This window comes from Doryrhamphus excisus, linkage group LG2 (assembly GCF_037039965.1).
Source record: "Doryrhamphus excisus strain RoL-2023G ecotype Guam linkage group LG2, RoL_Dexc_Guam_v1.1, whole genome shotgun sequence".
Classification (NCBI taxonomy): Eukaryota; Metazoa; Chordata; class Actinopteri; order Syngnathiformes; family Syngnathidae; genus Doryrhamphus; species Doryrhamphus excisus.
Genome location: NC_136358.1, coordinates 12,667,335 through 12,678,866, shown reverse-complemented (window position 1 = coordinate 12,678,866; position 11,532 = coordinate 12,667,335). Strand labels below are relative to the sequence as shown.

Below are 11,532 nucleotides of genomic sequence, written 5' to 3'. Positions count from 1 at the left end.
GCAAAAAGGGAAAAAGATAATAGTTGTTAATATTGTTCCATTGTCTTATAATTGTGTTATTTATACTATATACACAAAATTGTTCAAAAATAAATTTGTTGACAAAGCATCTGACCCATGTTTCACTATGATTAATCGTGAATTAAAGCAAAGTTACAAAAAAATATCAGTATTGGCAAAACTGCTCTTGTATTTACTTGGTATCAAATTGCATTTGCAGTATCACCCACACCCACGACACACGTTGAATGTATATTTGGGTGCACACTGACACCTACTGGCCATAATATGAAGCACTTGTGAAACCCATATAGAGACTGCCCAGTGTAAAATTTCTGACTAAATGTCACCACGACAAGCTAGTATACCAGTTAAGAGTTGATAGGTCTGAACATATTTACCACATAAAGTGCAATAATCCAAGTAATCTAAGTAATTCTAAAATCGTAAACTTCGTAACTAGTTTGGGTTTTAACTTCCGGGTTCACGGGTGACGTAATCACACACCTGTCATTTATTAATGGTGTAACAGTTCTCGTAAGGCCTTCCATTAACCAAAAAATAAATAAATAAAATACGTTATTTGTTTTGCTGGAATCACGAAGAAAATGTGAGAAAAATCACAATTCAATTATTAACCGTAATGTTTTTGATTAATATTAATTTGATATCGTTATCAACAGGAATTCCGTAGACATTTTTCCATTCGTCCTTGTCACGCTACTGCTTAATTTACTATACGGTAAGTATGGCGGTGCGTTTAAATATATATAATTATGCTTTTGTCATATTCTGTTTATTAGGGAGTGCTGGTGGCGTTTCCTTTTCCATTTGCTGGCTGGACATGAACGATTTTCTTAAAAGGTGAAAACGTACTTTTTTCATTGTTTTCCTTCTTTCCGCTCCTGGGCGCCATTTTGTTTGTTTTCAATGTTTGTAGTAAATGAATGTAATGCTATGTTTGTATTTCCCCCCACGTATTCGTTCATCTGCTCATAGATTGTGTTTCCAAATTAAAGCTTTGAATAACATTTAGAAGGAAAAGGAAAAAAGATAAATACAACAACTGTTACTGTAAATGCAGCAATACTAAATATGTAGTTGTTTTCTGATACTGAATCCAGTTTTGTCCATTTCCGACTATGATGACAGTATCTGGCTCAATGACACAGAATTAAAATACATTGAGACTTTGGGCAAGGTGACTTCACTGGCTCTACCTCCAGGTGTAGAGAACAAACTAACCCTTGAAAATGGAGACACAATTCACACATGGACTTTAACTATCTCCCCAGGTAAGCATTTTATCTTTAGTGTACTGACCTGCCGAAATTGTTTGCATTCTTATGATGTGCTGATCTGTAATTGTAAGATACCATGCAAACCAAAGTCACTGGTCGACAGAAACCCCAGGAACATCCGACAGTTACCACACAGGTGATCGAATACTATACTAACTGCTTTTGCTCAATGTCAGAAACTGTTGTCAGAATCCTTCTTTGTTTTTAGGTTATGCTGGATTTGTTGGGTCCCGCTGAGGTGTTTCCGTGTGCAAATGGCACACTCTTCTTCTACCAGGATGAAAACGTCTTCCTGGCTTTCGGTAAGAATACATGACTGTGGATTTCTTTGGTTATTTGATCACACAACTGGACCACCAGCTTTTCAATTTTTTATTTGTATACTATATTTGTCCACCTGATGGTGCTGCTTTTTCCCAGTCAAATCATGCAGCAAAATGTGTCGCTTTTACTGTTAGATTCTGCATTAGTGCATTGTTACTGAAATGATGGGGTTTTTTTTTGTTAATTTGAAAAAACAAGCCAAACTGGAGTTACATAAACATACTGTGTGAGTGATTTGTAAGGACATCTTCAAAGTTAATACAAAATTTCAGGACTATAAGATCGTTTATCTTAATGATTGTTGCATCTTGAATATCTCTATTTGTTTATCATCATTTATTTAGTCATTGTTTTCATCCCAGGTCACTCTGTGAGCTATCCGATCAAGCTGCAGTCCAAGTCTTCCTCCACGTTGCTGTTCTCATGGAGAGAGGGCCAACCAATACCAGTCTCTTCCAGCAGCAGCACTGTGACACTGCACCGTATTGACCAGGACTTCAGTGACATCCAGAGCATACTGATGACCACCTCCAGCCATTATCTCTTCACGAACATGCACTCCTGCACGCTCTATATAGTATGTGTGGACATTGCAGATGCCCACCTTGTCAGCTGCCTCTCTACTGTAACTGGTAAGGCCGGGTGGATTATATTGAGAGTGGGCGCCGCTGTTAAGTATATTGTTTTTTTTCATCAGATCCAGTTGTTCCTGTCAACTTTGAGGTTAGCTCGTGGAATAGCACTAGCATATCTTTGACTTGGGACTACCCTGAGAGGTCCAGGCTCTCCTTTTTCCTGCTGACGTCCTTCCATCTCAATGGGACAGACCGCGTTGTGGAAGAGGTGCACATGACGGACAATTTTACATGGACCTTGTCTGACCTGCAACCCTGCAGCAGAGTCAGGTTTGGCCTGCAGACTGTTTGCCGGTCAGGGAGTGAGTCTCGCTACAGTGGAATGATCCTGAACGATGGAAATACTGGTAAGCTCTTCATGTTGGCGTTTTCTCAAATGTGGTCATAGACAGGCTCTAGGGGTAACACATTACATTCTCATTAAAACTTCAATTTCGCTTTAATAGCTTTGGTTCTTCCTACCCCTTTTGGACACTTGGAACTGTGAACTGATGATGATGCACTCAATTGTAATCTGATGCATGTTCAAATGAAATTAAACCATTACCAATAGTGCACCTTTTTTAAAATGAAGACCAACCTAACATACTCCCCTTTGCAACGCAGCTCACTCCAGCATTGAGGCCTTGCATTTGATATCGTTGGGTCCCGACAACTACACGCTGGGCTGGGAGGTGAGGAACGCCTCGTCCATCCCTATGGTCAGGATCTACCATGAGGGCACCCTGCTGAGCACCACTCATGTCACCAACTACACGGTGAAGGGGTTGCTGCCATGCCGCCTTTACCATGCAAGGGTGGAAGCGCTTTGTGGAGATGGAATGATGCTCCCAGTACACACAGGTAACTATTGATGATTAGCAATTACTCTTACATCAACAGGATAAATACCTCTTAAGACAGTTGGGCTTTACTCCATCGGAAAGCGAACATAGAAGTATACTATCTGCCAATGATGTAATCAAAGTACTGTGCGTTGTTTATTATTGTAGTTGTAGTTTGCACTGTACTGCATTTTACAAATTGTCATAACATTTTTGCATCCTGACCTTTTTGATTCTGCACATGAATCCAGCACCTCGTGGTGTGATTGAGCTCAGGTACCGCACAAATGACTCCATGGCCTTGTGGATTCCTGGCACACACAACTCTGCTTTGGTGTTTTCATTTGCCCTGTCCCTGGAGAATGGCACCACGCTGCAAACGGGCAATATGACTGAGACGCAGCTACGTCTCCCGGGGCTGGACGATCGGAAGGTGTACACCCTTGAAGTGTGGGAGCAGTGTGACGGGCAGTGGAAGTCAGAGCGTACTCTGTTGTGTTTCAAAGTCGATAATTCAACCTATGGCTTCCTTGTCAGGGGGGCTGGACTTCACGGACATGAAGACAAAGGTCAAATCTTGTCTTATGTGTATTTTGTACCATTGATGGGTAATCGTTTATTGTATATTTCTCTCAGCACTGATTTGTTGTGCTGCTGTAGAAGTTCATGCGGTCAGAGTCGTCATGCCGGGTTCCCTCCCGGAGGACATGGAGGATGAGTTGTCCGAGGCAACAGCCGCAATGGTGGAGAGTGCCCAAAATATGGTAAGGCACAGCATGTTACGATATTTTCATTCTCCACCTTCAACATTGGGCTGTTTTAGTCTCTGCACTAAAAATGTTAATCTAAAACAAGATGAAATATCTGAAATCACGGGCTTTAACATTTTTGTACATCTACAGTTAAACTTTGGTTTTCTTACACCTCAGATTTCGATGAAGAATTTTGCCAAATTTTAACATCAACCTTCATCACAGGGACTGGGGACGGAAATTGGCCTTTGGCTACAAACTCACATATTTACAGTACATGTAGAGTGTTCATTAATATGTATTGTCCCTTTCAAAATAATTACATTTAAATCTAAAATCTATATCTAAATTCTTCTTCTGTTTTCATACAATACATTATTGCACGGAACAAACTACCATAGTCCGTTTCCTCTGTACTATCTCAGTCTGTACATTTTTTTTCTTGAGTCTGACACTAATGAATTCGATCTCACCATGATGTCCACATCAACAATAAGTTCCATCCATTCGTCATTTAGAATTATTTTTGTATTGTTTTCCGCTTGTAAAAGTGTAATTATTCCCAATAATCTGCATTTTGTTTACTTTTGGGTATCTGTAATGGATTAATTTGTTTGAGATTATTTTGGATTCATATCAGATTTTGTTGGACCATTTGGAAATAAATAATGAAAAAACTGAATGACCACTATATTTTGATGAACAGAAAAATCTGAATTGGCAACCATGTCAGCTGTGGCGGCTTTTCCAAGGCTTCTGATTGGCCTAGATGTGCATGACAGTGGGTGAAATAGTGGGGAAAATGTGTGTTCTTGAATATATCCGTATTTGTGTGGACAATATTGCAAGTGTCATTCATGTTTTCATTTTGTGTGTCCTCCAGTTGGAGTTGTTGTTGAGTGATTTCCATCCGGCAGTCCGTGTTGAGCTGGCTTCCATAGAACCTGCAGCCGAGCCAAACAAAACGGAGGTTCTTTTGATGCTTTTTGATGCGGCCCAACAAGAAGACTACATGCCTCTGCCAGTTCAACTTCACATGGCTTATATTGAATCCCTACACAGTACTAACATCTCAGTTAGAGATGGGGTCCTTTTTTGGGACGGTAGGAGAGGATTGCAATCAGAGAATAGTTTGAAGTCATTGCACATTTTGTGGAATTGTGTGTGTGTGTTTGTTGTCACAGGTCCAGATCTTTGTGCGTCACAAGCCCAATCATGCCCCCAGAATTCACAGTGCGTCAACACTTTGGGTTCATACCACTGTGCATGCAATACAGGCTACTATGATGTGGGCGCTGTGCTTCAGCCACCTGCACCTTCCCAGCGTATCTGCAACGGTACAGAAAATCCACCCATCTAACCTGTGAACAGCAAAAATATGACTAGAACACTAAATATTAGATAAATATTTCAATAATATATTTTTTGCTTTTCTCATCGATGACTAAAAGAAATTCAGTCATGCTCAAAAAAGTGTGATCATCCCTCTTTGCTGTTGACATTTAAAAGTCACTTACCTCTCCTTTCGATTTCTGATACCTCAACTTTTACAACAGAGAAAGGCCTTTTCAGTCAGTGCCTGGATACGGTGATGACCGGTGGAGTCGCAAAACCCTACCTGACCTCTTACATTGGAGGGAAGGTGGACGTGAAGCTGAACGATGGGAGATGTGCAGTGGAGGAAAGCGGGTTGATGTACCACTTCCACACCCCCAGAATTGCCTCGGAATGTGGGACGCAGAGGCGCGTGAGTGACTAGACCTGTCTTCTACCTATCCGATCTTATCTGTTACTTTTACATATTTATTGTCAACGGATGCATTATGCACCACCTTGGCAAAAATATACACTTATTATTATTATTCCTTTCAGATTTATTTATATTTATTTATTTCCTTCAGAATTATTAATAGCGCAAACATTAGTACCAATTGCTTTGCTTGCATTATTTGTTTATGCATTGCCAGACGTGACACCATCCACTACATAACCATGCATTGTGTAATGCAAGCATTTCATATTTCACCATTGTTTCTTCAATTTTATCATGGCAATGTAATATTTTTATAATAAATCATGAATTCATTTACCTAGCTGAATAAAACTCACATTGAGTTTCAAAACACACTCACTGTGACGTTGACCAAGGACGAAGCCATCAGCCGGAGGGATCTGAAAGTTGTGTGGAAGTGCGTCTATCCGCTACATTATATTCGCAATGCCCATGTTGGCGTTGATTTGAAGTGGTGAGTTGACAATAAACTCTCTCTGAAAATACATTTGTGGACATTAGAAACAAATAGCGGCTCATTAAAGGCAGATGACGTTTGTAGCGCCCCCTATGTACCATAAAAGGCATGCCAGTTTAAGTGGGGGTGGAAGGGTTGGCATACACAAATGCATACCAGAGAGTGTTGTATAATTTGCATATATATTTTCCTTATTGTGTTGTAGGCTCTCTGCCTACTCTCTGGTGGAGTTCAACGCTTCTCTGCAGCTGGGCTTGACCATGAAGCTGTTCAGAGACGTGTCCTATAGCAGCAGCTTTCATGACTTTGTAGGTATGGAGCCAGAAGACACGCTGTTCTTTGAGGTTGCCCTGGATACCAACAACTCTTTTGCCTCAAATGTCCTGGTGCACGTGGAGTCCTGCTGGGCTACGGAGAGCTCCGAACCACAGGGTGACCTTAAAGGCATTTTTCTTCAGGATGGGTGAGGGAATTACATGTTAAGACCCAGAACAGGAATGACCCAATGGGTATTCAATGACTTGGGATTCTTTTTTCTTTCACTCTAGTTGTTCCATTGACCAGACGTTCCGGTGGGTTTCTCCTAACGGCGTGGATCAGAAAAGCAGATTCAGCCTGCAAATGTTCCATATGCCTGAAGAACTGCCCCTTTATTTCCACTGCTTGGCCAGCGTATGTGGACATAAAGACAACTGCACAAAGGTAACGCCTGTGAAAGCCTCACTTACTTGCACTTAATCATGATACTAGTAAATATAATGCTGTTATTCCTTCAATCATGTAGAACTGCACCAACCATCAACGCATCAAGAGAGAAAGCAATCAGATAATGGACACAAAGTGGAAACAAGCTGCTGTGGTGTCCGCTGGACCTTTGATGGTCAGCCGGGGGATGTCAGGTGTCCGGCCGTCTTCTTGTGAGTCAGCTTGCCTGTTAAATATTGACATTCCTGTCTTGCATGCATTTTCATAACTAAATGTTTTGAAAATCAGAATGCGACATAACAATAACACATCTATTTCATTCACCCTTGTAGTCACCGGGTGTGTGGTCCACAGTACAAAAGCAAATAATTCTAATTAGGACCAGGCCCGCAAATATAAAATATTGCCATTTTTCGCTTCACAAGATGGCAATTGTTACATCTATGGCATGAGTGGTCAGCATCCAGCAGCTTTATCTACCTCTGCATGCACCTGAAAATGCTGATTGTGTTACTGTTACATTTCCCCGTGTTTTTGTAGGGACGGAGCATGTGACAATGATCTTCGTTGTGGTGGGTCTAGTGAGCATGTTGGGAGTAACACTACTGTCAGTGAGTGCAACCAAAGCCATCACGACCTTTTATGACAGACCACGGCTGAAATAAAGTGTTGGATATTTTTTTCTCTTCTAGTGTGTTTCATAAAGTTCCACTTTACTGTCATTGAGTCCTTATCTGACTTTTGTTAAATAATAAACAACTGTTGAGTTATATTATTAATAGTACCTAATAATAGTATTTGAAGTTTTATGTAATTATTCCCATTCAAAATCTGCATTGTTTGTCATGCTGCCTGCTGGTGGCGCACTAGTCAGCAGTGTTCTTCATCCGAACACTAGTAAAACCCCGAAGAATAAAATCTCGCGTCACTTCCTCTTTTGCGTAAACATGGAGTCTGGGAACACGGCAGACAACGTGAGGGACGCAAAACCTATGGAAAAATCCAGAAACAACAAAAAAACAGGTAATTTCCTAATGTCTTATGCCATGTGTTGTTACAAAAGTGGTACCAGTGTTCACTCGGTGGGATGTTTGAATCACTGCTAACCACCTTGTTTGTTAACGCGCAGGAATTAGCATGAAGCTAATTTACTAGGGTACACGATGCGTTGTTTGTAAACAATTTGGATTGTTATTATTAACAACATATTTACTGGTCTTTTATTGAGTTGTTACCCTTTTTGGGTGTGATTGAATATGTATAGGGTTGATCTGCTCATCGTCCACCACAACTAAGTCAGTTTCCTTGTGTTCCTAGCACATAACGCTACATTGAGGGTCATTGTTTACCAAATCATCTACAGTGTTTTTTTCCCGCGTAGTGGATGAAGCTGAACTTCTGACTGTCCCTAATGGATGGAAAGAGCAACCTTTCACCAAAGACGACAACCCCCGTGGTTTGCTGGAGGAGAGTAGTTTCGCCACACTCTTCCCAAAGTACAGAGAAGCCTACCTGAAAGATTGCTGGCCGTTGGTGGAGAAGGCTTTAGGAGAGTTGGTGAGTACACTGATGTACCACATAAAGTCGATTTAATGAAATGAGTTCCAACGCTCGGAGGGTTTATCAAATTTTTTAGCACATCAAAGCCTCCTTGGACCTGATTGAGGGAAGCATGAGCGTCTGCACCACCAAGAAGACCTTTGACCCTTATGCCATCATTAGAGCAAGGGATCTCATTAAGCTCCTTGCCAGGAGTGTGTCCTTTGAGCAGGTTGATGCAGTGCACATCGCTGAAATCCAAAGTCTACAGTGTCCATATTCATTTCAAACATGTCTTTTTTTCCTTTCCACCCCAGGCAGTACGGATATTAGAGGATGGCATAGCGTGTGACATCATCAAAATAGGGACCTTGGTGAGGAACAGGGAAAGATTTGTGAAGCGAAGACAGCGTCTTATCGGCCCCAAAGGTTCCACCCTTAAAGTGAGTCCCAACATTTGCCACCGCTGTTAGAATTTTTTTTTGTTTTCTGAATTCTGGCTCTACTGAATGTTTTATTTTTCCGTCTTCTCCAGGCTTTGGAGTTGTTGACCAACTGTTATGTGATGGTGCAGGGCAACACAGTGTCGGCATTGGGGCCCTATAACGGCCTGAAGGAGGTGAGCACTTTGTCTCCTGTGCCTGCATAACCATAGACTTAGTGGTAGACCTATAGACAATAGCATTACTACAAAAACACATTTTAAATCATTCCCTTTTGAGTTTCAGCCCCCTGTGCCATTAAGTTTGACATGCCATCAAGTGTACAACAAGCACTTTCTGCTGGCGGAAATATAGACTTACTACCACGCAGCTTAGAGCCGCAAATCCTTCCCTAAAAGCACTCCAGTGTTTTTGCAGCGGTCCACTAATAATGGTGGGGATTTTCAAATTGCCTCCCATTTTTAAGGGCCTATTGCCCTATATGAGTCAAAGATCCTTTCTATAACATAATCATTCCTGTTTATTAGGATACAGCTTTTCATATAAAACATTTTTGCAGTAGATTCTGCAAAACTGGGTGATTTTGTGCAGGACTTTTGACCCCGGTCCATGGCTTTGCGAAAACAATGCAGTTGAATATCCCTGACATAATATATAGATGAAATGTTGTTGTTTGGTAGGTGCGCAAGGTTGTCATGGACACAATGAAGAACATCCACCCTATCTATAATATCAAGGTAAGCCTCACAAACAGAATTTCTTCACTTCAGCTTCACATGCCCAATGAAGATGTTTTCCATCCTTGTTCTGGACCTACTGACAGACACATCTCTCTGGGTTTCCCTGCCAAAACAGGGTCAACTTGGAGCTGAGGGCATTAATAGTGCCAAGTGATTTATATAAAGTGACAAGTGTCATAGGTGGTTATCAAAATCCTTTTTTGCCAGACACTGATGATCAAACGAGAACTGTCCAAAGACACTGAGCTTCGCACGCAGAACTGGGAGCGCTTCCTGCCCAAGTTCCGCCACAAGAATCTGACCAAGCGCAAGGAGCCCAAAAAGAAGAGTGTGAAGAAAGAGTACACACCATTCCCGCCACCACAGCCGGATAGCAAGGTCAGTTTGACGGTTAAATAAGAATACAATTATAACTGGAGACCTTTTACCATGTTTTCACACTTGAATGTGTTGCCCTTTTAAAAGGTTGACAAGGAGCTGGCCACGGGAGAGTTCTTCCTGCGGGAAAGTGTGAAAAGGAGGAAGAAAATGGAAGAAATAAAGGTGGGACGCATGCGCTATTAAAGTTTTAATAAATCTCATATGCCACAAGCCAATTATTTGTTAGTACAAGCCACATAGTACTAGTAGGTGATGGTACTTGTGCTATAAAGTACACCTTTCACCTAATATGACATGACAAACATGGCCGCCTTTGTTGTGTGTATTTTATTTTAGGTCAAGCAGGCCAAGGCGCTGACCAAGAAGCAGGAGGAGCGAATGAAAGCTTTTATTCCTCCGAAAGAGAAGCCTTTATTGAAGAAGGCTGCAAAAGGTAGAAACTGTCACGTATCTTGGAGAAACATTATGTGGCTAAAACCGTGAACTGTTGTTTCAGCTCCTCTGGAAAGCAGGCTGGACATCGCTGCCCTGAAAGACAAAGTGAGAAAAGCTAAAACCAAAAAACTGGGAGCACCACCGGTGAATCCAGCACCTCCTACTAGTGTAACCACAGGCAAAAAGAACAAAAAAACAAAAATCAAAAGCTGAGCACCGCTTGAACTGTATTATGATATGTGATATTTTGTTTGATGGACTCTGGAAGCACAAAAAGATATTCCACAGGTGGATCGATTACCAGAAGACCAATTTCACCCATGTTTTCTACGGTCGATATTTATATTTGTAAGCATATCGAGGAGGGCAGCTGACTGAAATTAAATCAACATGTCATGTTTGATTCATTAACAGTGGTATGCAAAAGTATCTGAACCTTTTGGAATTTCTCACATTTCTGCATAAAATCACCATCAAATGTGATCTGATCTTTGTCAAAATCACACAGATGAAAAAACAGTGTCTGCTTTAACTAAAACCACCCAAACATGTATAGGTTTTCATATTTTAATGAGGATAGCATGCAAAAAATGACTGAAGGGGGAGGAATAAGTAACTGAACCCTTTACCTAAGGAGACAATTGAAACCGATTTTTACCTAACTATATTAAGTCAGGTGTGTGCTCAATCACTGATGAGTGGCTTAAATTGAATTGTCTTGATGAGAAGCATTGTCTGATGTGCACCATGGTTCGCTCAAAAGAGCTGTCTGAAGACCTGCGATCAAGAATTGTTGATTTGTATAAAGCTGGGAAAGGATACAAAATCATCTCTAAAAGGCTGGATGTTCATCAATCGACAGTCAGAGAAGATGTCTACAAATGGAGAGAGTTTGGCACTGTAAATTCTCTCCCAAGGAGTGGCCGTCCACCAAAGATGACGCCAAAAGTTCAGCGCAGAATACTCAGAGAGGTAAAAAAGAACCCTAGAGTGTCTGCTAAAGACTTACAGAAATCACTGGCACAGTCCAATATCTCTGTGCACACATCAACTATATGTAAAACAATGGCCAAGAATGGTGTTCATGGGAGGACTCCACGGAGGAAGCCACTGCTGTCTAAAAAAAAACCATTGTTGCTCGTTTAATGTTCGCAAAAAGTCACTTGGACACTCTTGGAACACTTGGAACACAACGTCATGTGTG

General features: G+C 41.2%; 2 protein-coding genes across 2 annotated transcripts; both read left to right on the top strand.

Annotated features, from left to right (window-relative positions):
* The first annotated feature begins 494 nt into the window (after positions 1-494).
* Positions 495-7,462, top strand: LOC131132432 (uncharacterized). The gene is made up of 19 exons (XM_058078040.2): positions 495-610; positions 684-742; positions 804-864; positions 1,153-1,295; positions 1,373-1,437; positions 1,510-1,603; positions 1,988-2,257; positions 2,323-2,607; positions 2,867-3,103; positions 3,336-3,653; positions 3,745-3,848; positions 4,720-4,939; positions 5,021-5,173; positions 5,393-5,583; positions 5,931-6,082; positions 6,291-6,548; positions 6,634-6,787; positions 6,870-7,002; positions 7,331-7,462. Coding segments are annotated over exons 1-19 (3,024 nt in total). The 5' UTR covers positions 495-608; the 3' UTR covers positions 7,456-7,462.
* A 197-nt stretch (positions 7,463-7,659) lies between these two features.
* On the top strand, positions 7,660-10,735 carry krr1 (KRR1 small subunit processome component homolog). The gene is made up of 10 exons (XM_058078042.2): positions 7,660-7,813; positions 8,172-8,347; positions 8,427-8,561; positions 8,647-8,772; positions 8,865-8,948; positions 9,453-9,509; positions 9,720-9,890; positions 9,978-10,055; positions 10,230-10,326; positions 10,390-10,735. The coding sequence occupies exons 1-10, from the start codon at positions 7,738-7,740 to the stop codon at positions 10,539-10,541; spliced, it is 1,152 nt and encodes a 383-aa protein (XP_057934025.2). The 5' UTR covers positions 7,660-7,737; the 3' UTR covers positions 10,542-10,735.
* Positions 10,736-11,532: the final 797 nt, after the last annotated feature.